The following is a 20,922-nucleotide window of genomic DNA, read 5'->3' as shown; positions in this document are numbered from 1 at the left end:
ATCTCAAAATTCCGCAGTATTCTGGACATCTGTGTTGGTGAATCTTTTGCAATTTGTTTAATGAACAATGAAGACTGCAAAGAAGAAAGTTGTAGCTGGTATCGGTGTATTAGCGGCTGGCTGCAGCAACACAACCAGGAGGACTTTGACTTGGATAGCAGACGCGCTAGCCGATGCTAGCCGATGCTAGCCGCCGACCGCACAGATGATCGGGTGAAGTCCTTCATCCTTCCGTCGATCGCTGGAACGCAGGTGAGCACGGGTGTTGATGAGCAGATGAGGGCTGGCTGGCGTAGGTGGAGCGCTAATGTTTTTATCGTAGCTCTGTGAGGTCCCGTTGCTAAGTTAGCCTTAATGGCGTCGTTAGCAACAGCATTGTTAAGCTTTGCCAAGCTGGGAATTATTAACCGTGTAGTTACATGTCCATGGTTTAATAGTATTGTTGATCTTCTGTCCATCCTTCAAGTCAGGGATTTATTTATTTTGTTTCTATCTGCATTTGAGCCCGATGCTATCACGTTAGCTCAGTAGCTAAAGTGCTTCACTGATGTATTGTCGTGGAGATAAAAGTCACTGTGCATGTCCATTTCGCGTTCTTGACTCTCATTTTCAAGAGGATATATTATCCGAGGTGGTTTAAAATACAAATCCGTGATCCACAATAGAAAAAGGAGAAAGTGTGGAATCCAATGAGCCCTTGTACCTAAGTTACGGCCCGAGCGAAAAAAGATACGTCCTGCACTGCACTGTAGTCCTTCACTCTCACTTTCCTCATCCACGAATCTTTCATCCTGGCTCAAATTAATGGGGTAATCGTCGCTTTCTCGGTTGGAATCTCTCTCACTGCTGGTGTAAACAATGGGAAAATGTGAGGAGTCCTTCCTCTGGTGACGTCATGCTACTTCCGATATAGGCAAGGCTTTTTTATCAGCGACCAAAAGTTGCGACCTTTATCGTCGTTGTTCTCTACTAAATCCTTTCAGCAAAAATATGGCAATATCGCGAAATGATCAAGTATGACACATAGAATGGATCTGCTATCCCCGTTTAAATTTAAAAAAATAATTTCAGTAGGCCTTTATTGCCTCACAATCAAACACTTTTATGTTAAAATACTGAACAGATGTTTACCGTATCCCAATAAACATCTGTTCAGTATTTTAACATAAAAGCATTTGATTGTGAGGCATTAAAAGCTACAAAATGCAACGGGTCCATCAGACCCACAAACGCTGGCTGAGTAACAACAATATGAACGTTGCACGGAAAATTTCTCTGCCAGTTTCTGCATCCCACAGGGATTCTTCTTTTGGGTTTCTGCAACTGCGGTCCCCACACAAGGTTGCAACATTGTTTGTCAACACTGTCTGCTCTCATTTTCTCGCACGTTTGACCCTCTGATGTTCTGTGTACCTAAACTCTGTCCTCCTGTCTAGGCCTGCTGTGTGTGTGTGTGTGTGTGTGTGTGTGTGTGTGTGTGTGTGTGTGTGTGTGTGTGTGTGTGTGTGTGTGTGTGTGTGTGTGTGTGTGTGTGTGTGTGTGTGTGTGTGTGTGTGTGTGTGCGTGCGTGCGTGCGTGCGTGCGTGCGTGCGTGCGTGCGTGCGTGCGTGCGTGCGTGCGTGCGTTGTGGTACACAGAACACAAATTTCCACACTTCTATTAGCCCCGGGTCCAGTGGACCCGGACATCTTATATGTAATAGATATGTGTAGGGGGGGTGTGTGGTCATTAAATATGTATTCTGACATATGTTATTCACAGAAAATTAGCCAAAGTCAGTAAGTCTCAGTTTGAAAAATGAATTAATTGTATCATTTTTCTTTTAATAAAAAGTGAAAACGGGTCCCACAGACCCGAACACCACACAAGGGTTAAGTGTTAGAGTGTTACTGCAAATACAATGGAACCTCTGAGCATCGGAGCTTAACAGTTTCAGGTTCAAACTGTCACCAGTGGTAAATGTTGGAGGTAATTCCACTCCTAATGGTCATACAAGTGACAAAATAGGTTAAACCCTTTGCTAATGCATGACAAATGGATTAGATGTACAGCCACATGCTATACCAGGGGTCACCAACCTTTTTGAAACCAAGAGCTACTTCTTGGGTACTGATTAATGCGAAGGGCTACCAGTTTGATACACACTTAAATACATTGCCAGAAATAGCCAATTTGCTCAATTTACCTTTAACTCTGTTATTATTAATAATTAATTATATTTATGTTTGTGGAAACACTGATCATCTTAATGATTTCTCACAATAAATATATATAGAAACAGATAAATATCAATATGCAACACTTTATTTTTATATTTTCTCTAAGTGCACATTTTTCAAATTGAACATTTTCAAATGATCACTTCTAAAACAGTCCTGTGAAATCACAATATCCCATTTTAACTAGCTAGCCACAAACATTTTTTAACAAATCATGAATTACTTTGCACCATGTTTGTACAAATAATAACTTATGTAAAATACAAAAGTCAACTCTCAAATTTGTAAATAAATCATGTCACACTTTGAACTGGACACCAAATCTGTTATCTGTTTCTTTGTCAGTTAGTGAAGACCAAGTCTTTAAAATATTTTCTTGGATTTTCAATTTCTATTTGAGTTTTGTCTCTCTTAGAATTAAAAATGTCGAGCAAAGCGAGACCAGCTTGCTAGTAAATAAATATAATTTAAAAAATAGAGGCAGCTCAATGGTAAGTGCTGCTATTTGAGCTATTTTTAGAACAGGCCAGTGGGCTACTCATCTGGTCCTTACGGGCTACCTGGTGCCCGCGGGCACCGCGTTGGTGACCCCTGTGCTATACAATACATGCTACCAACTCAAAGTGTCTCTTTAAAAAGCAGCAGACTTTGTTAGAAATGTTGCTTTGCTTCAGGATGTCATGTGTTTGTATTTTCATTGTCTCAGGGTAAAGGAGGCGCAAAGACCTTGATGAACACCATCATGCAGCTGAAGAAGATCTGCAACCATCCATACATGTTCCAACACATCGAGGTGAGCAAAAGCCTCAGACTTTTTTTAAAGATGCCATAATATAATATTTTTCACCCATTTTAAAGACAGGCTAGAGCAGGGGTAGGGAACCAATGGCTCTCCAGCCAGATGTGGCTCTTTTGATGACTGCATCTGGCTCTCAGATAAATCTTATCTGACATTGCTTAACACGATAAGTAATGAATAATTCACTGGTAATCACAGTGTTAAAAATAACGTTCAAAATATAAAACATTCTCATGCATATTAATCCATCCATCTGTTTTCTACCGCACATGTTCAAGAAGTCGCATCAATAGTAAGAGGTATTTTATTTATTATTGGTTAGCTTCAGAATAACAATGTTATTAAAAAGAATAAGAGACTTATTATACTCAAAAAATGTTGGTCTTACTTAAAAATGAACGCATTTAGTTGTATTCAGTGTTAAAAAATACTATATGGCTCTCACAGAAATACATTTTAAAATATTTGGCTTTCATGGCTCTCTCAGCCAAAAAGGTTCCCGACCTGTAGCCGCTAGAGCCACAATTGAGTTTTAGCATCAATCTAACCTTGATGCTGAGATTATAGTTAAAGTACCAATGATTGTCACACACACACACACTAGGTGTGGCGAAATTATTCTCTGCATTTGACCCATCACCCTTGATCACCCCCTGGGAGGTGAGGGGAGCAGTGAGCAGCAGCGGTGGCCGCGCCCGGGAATCATTTTTGGTGATTTAACCCCCAATTCCAACCCTTGATGCTGAGTGCCAAGCAGGGAGGTAATGGGTCCCATTTTTATAGTCTTTGGTATGACTCGGTCGGGGTTTGAACTCACGACCTACCGATCTCAGGGCGGACACTCTAACTACTAGGCCACTGAGCAGGTGCAGGTGTCAGAATGTATTTAGAGGCTGCACCCAGGTAGGAGAGGTAAGAATACTTTTTTAACATCAGCAGGACGCAAGAAGATCAGTGGTTAATAGCGAAAAAACCCCAGGAGGCTGCAGCCAGAGCTGAGTGAAGCCACGGGAGATAAACGGTCAAAACAAGGAAAGCTTTAGCAAAAAGGATCATAAACCTGAAACTTCCACAAGTCCGAAAGGTTGTAGGATGTTGAAAAGCATAAACAGAAATGGCGAGGCGAAGATCCACACAGATGTACAAACTGGAAACTGCAGACAGCAGCTGAGCAGTGAGCTTAAGGGCTGAAAGTGGCGAAGTTGGTAGAGTGGCTGTGCCAGCAATCGGAGTGTTGCTGGTTACTGGGGTTCAATCCCCACCTTCTACCATCCTAGTCACATCCGTTGTGTCCTTGGGCAAGACACTTCACCTTTGCTCCTGATGGCTGCTGGTTAGCGCCTTGCATGGCAGCTCCCGCCATCAGTGTGTGAATGTGTGTGTGAATGGGTGAATGTGGAAATACTGTCAAAGCGCTTTGAGTACCTTGAAGGTAGAAAAGCGCTAAACAAGTATAACCCATTTATCATTTAAATATGCTGTGGCGTCCCCTCTGACGGCGTCTTGATTCCTCTTCTGCTGGCGCTGATGGTTGACTTGCAATTCTCCTCTAAAACACTAAGCAGTGTCTCCCGAGGGACAAGCTGTTCCGGTATTTTGTAGAGAGCGTGGTCTTGCACCTTCATGGCAGAGAGAGAATTTGCTCGTGCTGAAAATGCCATGAAAGCTGCTTGCATTCCGCCACTTTTATTGTACCCGGCCACTCAGATTACCTTGAGGATTAGTTCCACCTCGTATTCCTCACTGATGTAAAGTGAAGAGGAGTGACCGGACAGTTTGGTTGAACATGTAAGGGCATACTTGCCAACCTTGAGACCTCCAATATCGGGAGGTGGGGGGTAGGGGGTGGGGGGGAGCTTGGTCGTGGTTGGGGGCGTGGTTATTTACAGCTAGAATTCACCAACTCGAGTATTTCATATATATTTCATATATATATATATATATATATATGAAATACTTGACTTTCAGTGAATTCTAGCTATATATATACACTACCGTTCAAAAGTTTGGGGTCACCCAAACAATTTTGTGGAATAGCCTTAATTTCTAAGAACAAGAATAGACTGTCGAGTTTCAGATGAAAGTTCTCTTTTTCTGGCCATTTTGAGCGTTTAATTGACCCCACGAATGTGATGCTCCAGAAACTCAATCTGCTCAAAGGAAGGTCAGTTTTGTAGCTTCTGTAACGAGCTAAACTGTTTTCAGATGTGTGAACATGATTGCACAAGGGTTTTCTAATCATCAATTAGCCTTCTGAGCCAATGAACAAACACATTGTACCATTAGAACACTGGAGTGATAGTTGCTGGAAATGGGCCTCTATACACCTATGTAGATATTGCACCAAAAACCAGACATTTGCAGCTAGAATAGTCATTTACCACATTAGCAATGTATAGAGTGTATTTCTTTAAAGGTAAGACTAGTTTAAAGTTATCTTCATTAAAAAGTACAGTGCTTTTCCTTAAAAAATAAGGACATTTCAGTGTGACCCCAAACTTTTGAACGGTAGTGTGTGTATATATATATATATATATATATATATATATATATATATATATATATATATATATATATATATATATATATATATATATATATTTATTTATTTTATTATACATTATAAATAAAATAAATACTCGAATTTCAGTGTTCTGGTGGCTATCCACTAGATGGCAGTATTGTCCTGTTTAACTTCTCCGTTCATGATGAGTATATCATTTCGGCCACCGTGTTCAATGGAGAAGTCTGTTTTACAAAATTTACAGGCAACATACCCCTTCCCCTTCGAACTGTCCTGGATGAACTGAAATTCTTGTTTCCATTCGTTTTGGAACTTGCAAGCGTATTTCTTCATCTTGCTCGTCGACGGCGTCGCCATGTCTGTAATTTCCCCGTTCTTCTGCTTCGTCTCTGTGCACTCTACTCTCTAAAAGCCCTAGATGTTATGACGTCATTGGGCAGGCAAGCTGTTTATATTGTGGGAAAGCGGACGTGAGAACAGGCTGTCCCCACCCAGGTCCGCATTGAGCTGGAGGGGGCGTGGCCTCCAGCTCCGGCTGAATACCGGGAGTTTGTCGGGAGAAAATCTCTGCCGGGAGGTTGTTGGGAGAGGCGCTGAATACCGGGATTTCCCCGCTAAAAACGGGAGGGTTGGCAAGTATGTGTAAGGGTGCGGAGTCACGACAGTGTGACGTGTTGTGCTGTAAAGCTGTCGTGTATGTGTTGATGTAGAACAAGTAATGTGTGCAGTTGCGTGCGTTCTTTGATATAACAAGACTGCCAGCACGTTGATAAGATAGGTGAGAAAGACTTTTCATTGAAGAAAGAAGTTGTACGAGGTTGCATTCGTGCCCCCCCCTCCTTCCTCCTTCCGCAGCCTCCGTAGCAGAACCTCCAGGTTCTGTAACAGCTTCTTCCCTCAGGCCGTAAGACTCTTGAACGCATTAAAATAATCCCCTCAATTCCCCCCCAAAATGGATTAACTTGCTGGAATATGAAGAAAATATAACATACATCCATAAACGTGAATGCATATGCAAAAGTGCAATATGTTTATCTGTACAGTAATCTCTTTATTTATATCTGCACCTTATTACTTTTTTATCCTGCACTACTGATCCAATCCAATCCACTTTATTTATATAGCACATTTAAACAACAAAATGTTTCCAAAGTGCTGCACAACAATATTAAAAACAATATTAAAATATTATCCTTAGCTCCACCAATGGGTTATGGGTTATACTTGTATAGCGCTTTTACCTTCAAGGTACTCAAAGCCCTTTGACAGTATTTCCACATTCACCCATTCACACACACATTCACACACTGATGGCGGGAGCTGCCATGCAAGGCGCTAACCAGCACCCATCAGGAGCAAGGGTGAAGTGTCTTGCCCAAGGACACAACGGACGTGACTAGGATGGTAGAAGGTGGGGATTGAACCCCAGTAACCAGCAACCCTCCGATTGCTGGCACGGCCACTCTACCAACTTCGCCACGCCGTCCCCAATGACTGAATAAAAACAAAAAAATAAATACATATAAAACCAATATAAAATAAATATGATTAGAAACGATTTTAAAGGGTAAAACCAATTAAAACAGTAAATAGAAATCAACATTTTAAAAACACAGAGGACCACACAACTCACGTGGTGTTAAAAGCCAGAGAATAAAAGTGGGTCTTAAGACGAGACTTAAAACACTCCACTGTGGGAGCAGTTGGAACATGGAGGGGCAGAGTGTTCCAGAGCTTAGGGCCGACCACAGAGAAGGCCCTGTCTCCCCTGGTTTTAAGTCTGGTCTTGGGCACCATGAGCTAATGCAACGACATTTTGTTCCTAGCTGTACTGTAAAGTTCAAATTTGAATGACAATAAAAAATTTAAAAAAAAGGAAGTCTAGTCTAGTCTTATCGATCTCGAGCGACTACAATAAATGTAACAGTGATGTTATAAACGTTCATTCATCCATTTTATTTGCTGTTTGTGTATCCTTTATAAAAGTGTTTTGTGTTACCATTTTTTGGTGTCTGGAACGCATTAATAGGATTTACATCGTTTTCGTATGATTTGGCAATTTAAATCCTGTTCGGCCAGCAATTCAAAGTATGCTTCGAATTTTGGCCCCTTGTGCGATTGAGTTTGACTTCCCTGCTCTGGAGAAACATACTACTCTTAAAGGCCTACTGAAATGATTTTTTTTTATTTAAACGGGAATAGCAGATCCATTCTATATGTCATACTTGATCATTTCGCGATATTGCCATATTTTTGCTGAAAGGATTTAGTAGAGAAAATCGACGATAAAGTTCGCAACTTTTGCTCGCTGATAAAAAAAAAAAGCCTTGCCTGTACCGGAAGTAGCGTGACGTCACAGGAGCTAGTATTCCTCACAATTCCCCATTGTTTACAATGGAGCGAGAGAGATTCGGACCGAGAAAGTGATGATTACCCCATTAATTTGAGCGAGGATGAAAGATTCGTAGATGAGGAACGTTACAGTGAACGACTTGAGAGGCAGTGATGGACGTATCTTTTTTCGCTCTGACCGTAACTTAGGTACAAGCTGGCTCATTGGATTCCACACTCTCCTTTTTATATTGTGGATCACGGATTTGTATTTTAAACCACCTCGGATACTATATCCTCTTGAAAATGAGAGTCGAGAACGCGAAATGGACATTCAGTGCCTTTTATCTCCACGACAATACATCGGCGAAATGCTTTAGCTACGAGCTAACATGATAGCATCGTGCTTTAACTGCATACAGAAACAAAAAAAATAAACCCCTGACTGGAAGGATAGATAGAAAATCAACAATACTATTAAACCGTGGACATGTAAATACACGGTTAATGCTTTCCAGGCTGGCGAAGGTTAACAATGCTGTGCTAACGACGCCATTGAAGCTAACTTAGCAACTTAGCAACCAGACCTCACAGAACTATGTACTCTCTCCTTTTTCTATTGTGAATCACGGATTTGTATTTTAAACCACCTCGGATACTATATCCTCTTGAAAATGAGAGTCGAGCACGCGAAATGGACATTTAAAGTGACTTATCTCCAAGACAATACATCAGTGACACACTTAGCTACTGAGCTAGCGGAATAGCATCGTTCTCAAATGAAGATAGAAACAAAATAAATAAACCCCTGACTGGAAGGATAGATAGAAAATCAACAATACTATTAAACCGTGGACATGTAAATACACGGTTAATGCTTTCCAGGCTGGCGAAGGTTAACAATGCTGTGCTAACGACGCCATTGAAGCTAACTTAGCAACCAGACTTCACAGAACTATGTACTCTCTCCTTTTTCTATTGTGAATCACGGATTTGTATTTTAAACCACCTCGGATACTATATCCTCTTGAAAATGAGAGTCCAGCACGCGAAACGGACATTTAAAGTGACTTATCTCCAAGACAATACATCGGTGACACACTTAGCTACTGAGCTAGTGCGTAGCATCGTTCTCAAATGAAGATAGAAACCCATCAACAGCCGTGCTCACCTGCATTCCAGCGATCAACGGCACGACGAAGGACTTCATCCGTGGGTTTGGCGGCAAGCATCGGCTAGGCGTAGTAAGTAGTCCTTGTTGTGTTGCTGTAAGTATTGTAATGCCCCGCAGTGGAGAAGGAGTCACACAGACGAGGAAGCGCTGCTCAATCGCTTTATTAAAAAGCGGTAACTGGTTGTAGTTCGAAAAGTAACGCACACACATACACGAGCTGCTGTTAGCCAAAACTCACGCTCACACACACAAGTTCTCCGCCAACTCACTCGCGCATGCGCGTTCCCCAAACCATTAAAGACAGTACACTAATGCAAATATCACAGATATTACAGTATTGTACTTAGCCGCTAAGACACACCGATCGATCCCACCTACAACGTTCTTCTTTGCAGTGTCCATTGTTCATTAAACAAATTGCAAAAGATTCACCAACACAGATGTCCAGAATAATGTGGAATTTTGTCGTAGAAAACAAGAGGCTTTTCTATCGGGTCCGATGGGGTCCAACCACTTCCGTTGCTTTTGTGACGTCACACGCATAAATCATATCCAAAGGAGTTTTTCAACCGGAAGTGTGGCGGGAATTTTAAAATTGCACTTTATAAGTTAACCCGGCCGTATTGGCATGTGTTGCAATGTTAAGATTTCATCATTGATATATAAACTATCAGACTGCGTGGTTGGTAGTAGTGGCTTTCAGTAGGCCTTTAAACAGTGGTTCTTAACCTTGTTGGAGGTACCGAACCCCAAAAGTTTCAAATGCGCATTCACCGAACCCTTCTTTAGTGAAAAATAAAATTTTGGGTTTTTTTCAAATTCAAGACAAATGTTTTTGGTAACACTTTAGTATGGGGAACATATTCTAAGTAACAAAGACTTAATTTAGAGTTATTTGGTTAGGGTTGGGGTTAGAGGGTTAGGGCCATGGTTAGAGGGTTAGGGTTATAATAAGGCCATGCCGAATAAGGCATTGATAAGTACTTAATAATGACTAGTTAAGAGCCAATATGTTACTAATTTGCATGTTAATAAGCAACTAATTAATGGTGAATATGTTCCCCATACTAAAGTGTTACCATGTTTTATTACTGGTGCACAAAATGAACCGTGCATGAACATCACCATGTTCAAAGAACAAAACCAACACAGTGCATAAACTCACAACAAATTACACACCTGCAAATCAGTGTGACTTCTGCTGTTGCCGTATCCGTAATACGCCGATAGGGAGAAGTTTTTATTCACACGATGAGTCGGGTGTGTCTTGACCTTCGCCGAACCTCTGAGCCCGACTCACCGAACCCCTAAGGTTCTATCGAACCCAGGTTAAGAACCACTGCTCTTAAAACATAGTAAATTACTTTTGCATGATGGGAACCTTTAAGATAACAAAGTATACCTTTATTGAGTCACGTTTGATTGCTTGTGCTAATAAATATTTTCCACGCTAGGAATCGTTTGCTGAGCATATGGGATATCCAAACGGCATCATCAGCGGGTAAGTTGCCCACACCCCTCCAAAAAAAAACCAAAGTCATAACTTCCCTCCAAACACAATGAATCGACATTGAATTTGATGTGTATCCTACGGTACATGACCGCAGAAATTGCCCTGCCCTATCTGCAGTTATCAGCGGCGCAACACTGCTGTAATTCAGTGACTGTTTCATCAAAAAAGACAATGACACAGATATACAGGAACAATAGCAATTATTGGGAACATTTCACTTTGAATAGAACAATTGCACATGTGATGTATTTTCATTGTTGTGTTTCATCTAGTTATAGATATTCTGCATCGTTCTGTGCCTTCTCATTCGACCGTAACAAGTTCATTTCTAGTACATTTAAATTGGCTAAATGTCACCTGCTCGCGCCTGCATTGTGATGGGAATTGGCTATGAGCGTTCTTGGCCGCCGTATGTAAAGCGTCTGGTCTCAAAAGGGCTAATTAAAATAACAAATAATGAGCTGCTGCTTGTCCTCGTGTGCAAGTGGTGGAAATGAACCAAATGTGTCCCACACCCCTCGACCAAGTGTTTAATCATGTGGGACAGGACAGTGTCAGTAATAGCAGACGTGTTGTAATGAACAATCTGACACGACAACACATTAAAGAATGACATTTATGCTGTTCCATTCCAACCCAGACCTGATCTGTACCGAGCCTCTGGGAAGTTTGAGCTTCTCGATCGCATCCTGCCAAAGCTGCTGGCCACCAACCACCGAGTTCTGCTCTTCTGCCAGATGACCACGCTCATGACCATCATGGAGGACTACTTTGGCCACCGCAACTTTCAGTATTTACGCCTGGATGGTAAGACTGGGCCTCTGTAGACACATTTTTTAAAACATAAATCCTTCCTTTACATCAGGGGTATCCAAAGTGCGGCCCGGGGGCCATTTGCGGCCCGCAGCTAATTGTTTACCGGCCCGCCACACATTCTGGAAATACTATTGTAAAAATAAAAAAGTGGAATGAGGTGAAATCTAACTAGAAAAAGTTGCAATGTTGACACAAAAGCTGCCATACAGGCTGTTTTTTTCTTCTTTTGTCTTTCTTTCTTTTTCTTTTTTTGCCATTGCTCAAAAAAAAAAAAAAAAAAAAAGACAAAAAATCCATGTTGTAATGAATTATTTTCAGGGCTCCAATTACTTCAAATATTTCACTTTAAAATGTTTTATGTGGTAAATATTGCATATATTGTGTAGTAGCCATATAAAAACATCAACGTTTTCTTTGACAAAAGTGCATAAAACAAACAAAATAAAAGTTCCAGCATAAAATCGACAGATATATCTGAAGTTGATCTCGTAACTTAAGTGTTGAAAGTAAAAGAAAAACCTAATAAAATGTATCACTTTATGAGTGGGGCACCTTTTGGATCCCAAATATATTTAGTGATTTTTTATTTATCTTTTCACTGTGATTACTCAAAAATATGAAATAATTAAAATCAATGGTGTCCTGCATTATTGATCTTTTAGGGCTCTAATTACTAAATACTGCATATTTCAGTTTTACTATAAAAAAACCAAGTTGTTTTTGACAGAAAAGCCATAAAACATTTTTTTTAATTTGTATTACTTTGTATCAACTTGAAGTTGATATAGAGATTTACTGTAAGCGTTAAATAATTTAAAAAAAATAATAATCTGACTTATTTTTAACATTTTAATGACTGAGACCCTTTATGGTCCCCGGGACCCCTAAAGGTAAAATAAATAAAAAAATCCATATATTTTGTTATGGTTTGAAAATGAAAAATATCAAAATGGCCCCCACATGCTTTGATTTTTCTGTGTGCGGCCCTCAGTGGAAAAAGTTTGGACACCCCTGCTTTACATGTTCTGTCAACGGATCATCTAAATTAGGGGTTCTTAACCTTTTTGACCTCGGGGCGTAACTTTTCCACTACAGAGGGACCTGAGACCCACTCATATATTAACACTGAATTAGTAATCTTACTCTTGATTTTAATTATATTTTAATAATTATATCTAACCTACTTACCTTGTCAAATGATATGAAAGCTCGTGTTAATCACAAAGATTATTATTAAGGCTTAGGTCAGGTTGATTACAAAATAAATACTAATTAAATATACTGTAACAGAAAGAACTCAAAAACTAATGAAATACAAATGTACATACAATTACGCTAAGCTAAAATTAATCAATTGTAACTACCGTATTTTTCTGAGTATAAGTCGCTCCGGAGTATAAGTCGCACCGGACGAAAATGCATAATAAAGAAGGGAAAAAACATATATAAGTCGCACTGGAGTATAAGCCGCATTTTTTGGGGAAATTTATTTGATAAAACCCAACACCAAGAATAGACATTTGAAAGGCAATTTAAAATAAACAAAGAATAGTGAACAACAGGCTGAATAAGTGTACGTTATATGAGGCATAAATAACCAACTGAGAACGTGCCTGGTATGTTAACGTAACATATTATGGTAAGAGTCATTCAAATAACTATAACATATAGAACATGCTATACGTTTACCAAACAATCTGTCACTCCTAATCGCTAAATCCCATGAAATCTTATACGTATAGTCTCTTACGTGAATGAGCTAAATAATATTATTTGATATTTTACGGTAATGTGTTAATAATTTCACACATTAGTCGCTCCTGAGTATAAGTCGCACCCCCGGCCAAACTATGAAAAAAACTGCGACTTATAGTCCGAAAAATACGGTAAATAGATAATAATTTGTATGTTTTTTAACTAAATTGTCAATAAAATTAAAGTGAAAATACAGCTTCACCACTTTAGTCATAATTTGTGCCCTAAAGAAATGTTTCTATGACTTTAGCTCCTGCCACTAGTGGTGGAAAAGTGTTTTACAACTGACCACAGCTGAGAAACAGATATTTTTGGCCAGTCCTTTAGGTGGCGTTCACGGCCCAACAGTAGAGGCCCTATGGTAAAGAAACACTGATCTATACAACCAAAAAAAAATCATGTTTTCACTCGTTATTGGGGTTTTAAGATCCCGTGTAGTTAGGATCCACTTAATTTTATCCCGTTTCAACGAATAAACGTTTGGATAATGAACATGATTTCTTTGATGCATGCACTGGCTAAATAACCCAAAATTTGGATTTATGCTGATTTTAATGCAAATTTTACAGCGATGCACTGATAACATATTATTTTATCAATTAAGAGACTGGCAACTGAATCGACCATTTTAAAACACTGGACACGCTTGTACAACATACAGTCAGTACATTTGTATGTACTCATGTAAGTTGCTGTGTTAGTGTGCAAGTAATTAAATTCTGCAATTTATTTAACCCATAAAGAAGATAGGGATATAATTGGAGAAAAGCTATTTAAAACTTTTTAAAAAAAATAGACTAAGTTCTTTGGAAATTCAAATAATGATTTGGCATACGAGAGAAAGTGAAATGCGAAAGGTAACTCTCTGACCTCAGGGTCCTTTGTAAAGGAAGAAGTATTGCAGACCTGCCAAATTGTCTGGATTGTCCAAGAAATGTCCCTTATCTACTGACATTCCCATATTTGAATGTTTTTACCTAAATAGTAAATACTATAGCTTCTGCCCGGACGTTGAAAGGATGACGAGTAGGAGGTTGATCATCAATCTCTATAAAGAAACGAACAACGTACTTTTGGCCGCAAGCACGGCACAATATTATTTGCAAACTTCTTATCAACATGAAGCTCTCCGCTCTCACCTTCACCCACGCACACTAGCTCTCCCTTCCTGTTCCCTGTCCTCCTCGCTTGCTTAATATTCACAGCCTCGGAAATGATAAAACTCCAAGGCAAACAAGGCTATTGTCAAAAACTCCCGGGCATTTCTTGAATTTCAACTTTTGGCATGATCTCTGATATTGTGCCACTTAGCAGCAACGGAACCACTGAGCCTACTGAAATGAGATTTTCTTATTTAAACGGGGATAGCAGGTCCATTCTATGTGTCATACTTGATCATTTCGCGATATTGCCATATTTTTGCTGAAAGGATTTAGTAGAGAACATCGACGATAAAGTTCGCAACTTTTGGTCGCTGATAAAAAAGCCTTGCCTGTACCGGAAGTAGCGTGACGTCACAGGTTGTGGAGCTCCTCACATCTGCACATTGTTTACAATCATGGCCACAAGCAGCGAGAGCGATTCGGACCGAGAAAGCGACGATTTCCCCATTAATTTGAGCGAGGATGAAAGATTTGTGGATAAGGAAAGTGAGAGTAAAGGACTAGAGGGCAGTGGAAGTGATTCAGATAGGGAAGATGCTGTGAGAGGCGGGTGGGACCTGATATTCAGCTGGGAATGACTAAAACAGTAAATAAACACAAGACATATATATACTCTCTTAGCCACAACACAACCAGGCTTATATTTATTATGCCACAAATTAATCCCGCATAACAAACACCTCCCCCCTCCCGTCTATATAACCCACCAATACAAATCAAACACCCGCACAACACACTCAATCCCACAGCCCAAAGTACCGTTCACCTCCGCAAAGTTCATATATTATATATATTATACACATATATTTCCCCAAAGTTACGTACGTGACATGCACATAGCGGCACGCACGTACGGGCAAGCGATCAAATGTTTAGAAGCCGCAGCTGCGTACTCACGGTACCGCGTATCCAACTCAAAGTCCTCCTGGTAAGAGTCTCTGTTGTCCCATCTCCACAAGCATGCGTATCCAACTCAAAGTCCTCCTGGTAAGAGTCTCTGTTCTCCCAGTTCTCCACAGGCCAATGGTAAAGCTTGACTGTCATCGTTCGGGAATGTAAACAATGAAACATTGGCTACGACGTAGCCGCTACGTGTCTGTGTTGCTGCAGCCGGCCGCTAATACATCGCTTCCCACCTACAGCTTTCTTCTTTGCTATCTCCATTGTTCTTTAAACAAATTGCAAAAGATTCACCAACACAGATGTCCAGAATACTGTGGAATTTTGCGATGAAAACAAACGACTTAATAGCTGGCCACAATGGTGTCCCAAAATGTCCGCTACAGTCCGTGACGTCACGCGCAAACGTCATCATACCGAGACGTTTTCAGCAGGATATCTCGCGGGAAATTTAAAATTGCACTTTATAAGTTAACCCGGCCGTATTGGCATGTGTTGCAATGTTAAGATTTCATCATTGATATATAAACTATCAGACTGCATGGTCGGTAGTAGTGGCTTTCAGTAGGCCTTTAAAGCAATAAGGAGAAAACTGGTCAGTCAACGTTACTGTACCAGCATGAGTTTATCGTAAACAACATTATGGCGAGTGTAACATGCGTGAATTTATTGGCATCAGCTGAGTAGTGCAATTACGCTGAAATACATCTCCATATTGAGAAGTCCCAGATCCTTGTGTGGACTTCAGTGAACTACAAGGATCTGGCGAGAGTCAGGTTAGGAAGCAGTGGCACAAGATCGTGAAGTCTGTGCTTCCCTACTGAGACTGCATTCTGGACCCGGATAAGCAGAGGAAAATGGATGGCATATTTAATGTTGCATAATTTCTGTATTATCGATGCCATTGGCAAATTGATATCCTACTGCGAGTATTTCCACTCCTAGTGTCAGATGTGTTTTATCATGCAGCTCAAGGTTTCAGAAGTAAATATTTCTAATTCTAATGCTCAACCTGAAGTCTGAGGCAGTGTAGCAAGCAGAGAACTCGTGACTTAAAGAAGATCGCTTTTCAATAGGGATTAAAGGATCCAGTTCCCTCACCCAACATATATTACTGTCACAAGGAAAATGTCTGGAGAAATCCCATCAGTATCCGTCGCAGTGACATCCACAGACAGCCCCAAGCCTCTGAGCAGATGCCATCCATTCCGACGTCAGCACTATTTTGGAACACACTCAACTGTGATACAGTACCACATTTACTCTCTTGTGTTTGATGGATCATGACCATTTCAGTGGGCTTGGTGCAGGGGGAAAAAAAAGTTTTTTGTGCTCTTGGTGCTAGTCCACAAATAACAAATTCAGTGTGCTTAATCATTTTAATACAGGCAACGGATCAATTCCTGAGAAGGGTATAAAGGCGCATTAGCACAATAATGAACATCATTAAATCTTAACAAAAGAAGCTTGATATTTTTTTTACGCGCCACAGTATTTTCATTCAAAAGAGATTGGATTTGAATATTGATGTGAGGTAAGGTTGAGTGATTGAAAAGGTCTGTTAGGCAGTTCATGGATGTTTTTTCACATTTTCAACCAGACGTAATTAGAGCCTTCAAAACAACTTCAGTCACAGCGGCGGTGTGTCATAAGTCGACAGCGGGGACTTTTTCTGAAAATAAAAAGCTTTCCAACCAAAACAGCAGGTCTGGTGCGCCAAAGCGTGCAAAAGAGCTCACGCTGCAATTGAAAGTGATCGTCTTGTGTGACCTTTCAGGAACCACCAAGTCTGACGACCGAGCGTTGCTTCTGAAGAAATTTAACGAGCCGGGATCGCAGTACTTCATCTTCCTGCTCAGCACGCGAGCCGGCGGCCTCGGCCTCAACCTGCAGGCCGCCGACACTGTCGTCATCTTCGACAGCGACTGGAACCCGCATCAGGTACATAGCCCCAGCATTCATCGTAATGCCAAAGTAACGCCTGATACTTAGTCGCAGGATGTACACGTTTTATTTAATAATAATTAGTAGGGATGTCCGATAATGGCTTTTTGCCAATATCCGATATTCCGATAATTGTCCAACTCTTTAATTACCGATACCGATATCCACCGATACCGATATCAACCGATATATGCGGTCGTGGAATTAACACATTGTTATGCCTAATTTGGACAACCAGGTATGGTGAAGATAAGGTACTTTTTTTTAAAAAATTATAAAATAAGATAAATAAATTAAAAACATTTTCTTGAATAAAAAAGAAAGTAAAACAATATAAAAACAGTTAAATAGAAACTAGTAATTAATGAAAATGAGTGAAATTAACTGTTAAAGGTTAGTACTAGTGATGGGTTGATGAGGCGTCATGAAGCGTTTCGACACATTGCAAAACTGTATTGATACTGTGTCGATACTGTGTCACTAAATACTGACATCTGCTGGACATTAAAAATCCGTACAGGCAACCTATGGACCGACTCAACTGACACTGATTTTATGACCTTGTATATACAATAATATAAACCAAGTCATTGTATTTCATTTAGGATTATTTCATATCTTCATTTAAATAAAAATATATATTTATCATTTTTAGATACATTCAATAAATAATATGAACATGTATCATAACATGGAAATCTAAGAGAATGTGTTGTGAATGAGGATGCTTGTGGACTGGGAATTTTTATTTGTATTTTTTTTACACATTTTTATTTTAAAAAAAAACAGTTTTTCCAACATATTACATTTTAGACGATTTCTCTTAGTTATTTCTCCGGCTGTAGAAAAGACCCGCTCACAGCAGGCACAGAGGAGGCGTCAGTGCAACACAGTTCGCGTATCGGTCACGTGACCAAAACAGCTCATGATCGGTCACGTGACTTTCTAAAACCGGTACGCGCACCGACACAGGGTATCGCTCTATGAGCTCGAAGCATGCGCCGATGCATCGGTGTTGCCGGACCCATCACTAGTTAGTACTATTAGTGGACCAGCAGCACGCACAATAATGTGTGCTTACGGACTGTATCCCTTGCAGACTGTATTGATACACTACTGTTCAAAAGTTTGGGGTCACCCAAACAATTTTGTGGAATAGCCTTCATTTCTAAGAACAAGAATAGACTGTCGAGTTTCAGATGAAAGTTCTCTTTTTCTGGCCATTTTGAGCTTTTAATTGACCCCACAAATGTGATGCTCCAGAAACTCAATCTGCTCAAAGGAAGGTCAGTTTTGTAGCTTCTGTAACGAGCTAAACTGTTTTCAGATGTGTGAACATGATTGCACAAGGGTTTTCTAATCATCAATTAGCCTTCTGAGCCAATGAGCAAACACATTGTGCCATTAGAACACTGGAGTGATAGTTGCTGGAAATGGGCCTCTATACACCTATGTAGATATTGCACCAAAAACCAGACATTTGCAGTTAGAATAGTCATTTACCACATTAGCAATGTATAGAGTGTATTTCTTTAACGTTAAGACTAGTTTAAAGTTATCTTCATTAAAAAGTACAGTGCTTTTCCTTAAAAAATAAGGACATTTCAATGTGACCCCAAACTTTTGAACGGTAGTGTATATATTGATATACCGGTATAATGTAGGAACCAGAATATTAATAACAGAAAGAAACAACCCTTTTGTGTGAATGAGTGTGAATGAGTAGTAATGGGGGAGGGAGGTTTTTTGGGTTAGTGCACTAATTGTAAGTGTATCTTGTGTTTTTTATGTTGATTTAATTAAAAAAAAAACGATACCGATAATAAAAAAAACGATACCGAAAATTCCTGATATTACATTTTAACGCATTTATCGGCCGTTTATCGGACATCTCTAATAATTAGTACTAGAGATGTGCGGATCCATCCGTGAACAAGTATGCGATCGGCCAATGCTGATTAATGCTTTTCAATGCAGACCCCCTCTGGCTGACACTGTATTTATTTTTGGTGTATGTGTTCATACGCAGTGCTAACCCGCTCGCCTACATAATCATCACCTCCATTCATGCAAATATACTACATTTCTTTCACCGAGTAAGAGCAAGCCAGAAGTAGGCATGCTAATCGCTAGGCTAGCAGCTAAGCTAACTTAAAGCAACACAAGAAATAAGTGTGTGGAGGGAGATGTTGTCAGCGCTGCCTGCAGGAGCAAAGGTCCCCGCCTCTGTCCATGGTGCTGAGGACAGAGCACCATCAGACGGGGGCGTAGCAGTGCTGACGGCGAGACGCAGGTGATTAGATTTCACAGGTGGTACGTGTTAATCTAACCATCTGTTGTCTTTAACAGTAAGCGGCCGGGAGCAGGAAGAGAGAGAGGATACGGAAGTGGCTGGAAAGTCGCGTCCTGCTGGAGAGAGAACTTTGTTAAAGCAATTGATCGTTAAAAACTTTGTTAAAACTGCACGCTTGGCTCTTGTGCCGTGTCAACAGTGGGACCGCTAGGAAGCGACTTCCACAAAGTGCTTAGTTAAACTTTAAGAAGTGTCGATGGAACCGCGTTACAGCAAAGAGTAATCGATTAATAACAATATAGAGGATAATATAACGATGCTCTGTGGCTGTGTACGGCCAGACATACGTAAGTAGAGGGAGTGCAGATATTAACAGTAGTATCAGTATATGATTGATACTAAAGTGATTACATCGATATTTTTAATTTTACCAAAAAAAATTGGGGGCATTCTTGTTAATGGTACCAATTCAGAAAATAATTCCCTGGACACAGGAGGACTTTGAGGGCACAGACCAAAGGATTTAAATGAGTAGAAGATGGTAGTTATTGTTGTTGTTTACTTACTTTGTAATGTTGACTTTATTTTGCTCAAACAATTACAAGCAATAAAACAGAATAAGGAACTAGTTCAAACATTGTGTTGATATTCTGACACTGTCAATAGCACTCACCATTGATACATTTTAAAACTTAGTTACTACACGTGACCTGTATCGCTCGATCTCACTCACGGATGATCAGAATCGGCCACACAACAAACCAGTCAGTTTGCCCACATAATATTCAGCAAAATCAAGTTCCTAAAGAAAGAATCCCCAACTTTGGTGGCTCAGTCTTGTCCTGGTTTTACAGTAATACACTGTGTGAGTGTAACTGTGATTTTGTGTCTGTAATCAAGATTGGTGGAAAATCAAGATCAATCAAGATGTCTTTGCAGGGGCATGGGCGGGCCTTTGCAACTAATTGTTCATAAGTGATTCAGGGTTTCCCACACATTCATTTATTTGTGGTGGCCCGCCACGAAAGAATTACGTCCGCCACAAATAAAAATAAAAAATAAAAATAAATTTTTTGTCCTCTCCAGCTTCTCAGGCAAATCATATAGTTGATGTAGATGCCCATATCGGCTGTTCAGATTTACTTTACAAAAGAGAAGTGTAGGATACTTCTCTTGTTGCCTTATTTGTATTTGACTTTATTAAATGTATTTATATTAGAAACACAACATGTGTATATAACAAAGGGTGCAAAGTCTGCAGGCAGTAGGAAACACATGGTTAAGTGTAGGGAGTAAAACTGATGGCAGTCTAAAGTTCAAGATTTTTGGAGCTCTTTGTTCAGTGGATCAGATGTTTGATGAAGCTCTGTGTCTATCTACCACCACTACTGTTTTCTGTTTATTTGTTACTGACTGTGGCAGGACACCTCTGCCTCTGTTTCACTTTATGTTGCTGGTAAATAATATGGTTGTAGTAGTAGGCTAAAGTTA

The 20,922-nt window shown here is 40.0% G+C and overlaps 1 protein-coding gene across 2 annotated transcripts in view; it reads left to right on the top strand.

Moving 5' to 3' along the window:
• The window catches only part of smarca2 (SWI/SNF related, matrix associated, actin dependent regulator of chromatin, subfamily a, member 2), a 141,391-nt gene that overhangs the window by 79,953 nt on the left and 40,516 nt on the right, over positions 1 to 20,922 (top strand). For both annotated transcript variants that reach the window (XM_062025102.1, XM_062025101.1), the window contains exons 22-25: positions 2,926 to 3,012; positions 10,502 to 10,548; positions 11,201 to 11,367; positions 16,972 to 17,135. In XM_062025102.1, coding sequence (XP_061881086.1) covers positions 2,926 to 3,012; positions 10,502 to 10,548; positions 11,201 to 11,367; positions 16,972 to 17,135 — 465 coding nt within the window. The remainder of the gene's footprint in view (positions 1 to 2,925; positions 3,013 to 10,501; positions 10,549 to 11,200; positions 11,368 to 16,971; positions 17,136 to 20,922) is intronic.

The sequence above is a fragment of the Entelurus aequoreus genome, linkage group LG17 (genome assembly GCF_033978785.1).
Source record: "Entelurus aequoreus isolate RoL-2023_Sb linkage group LG17, RoL_Eaeq_v1.1, whole genome shotgun sequence".
NCBI classification, from domain to species: Eukaryota; Metazoa; Chordata; class Actinopteri; order Syngnathiformes; family Syngnathidae; genus Entelurus; species Entelurus aequoreus.
This window is presented reverse-complemented; position numbering and strand designations above follow the sequence as displayed.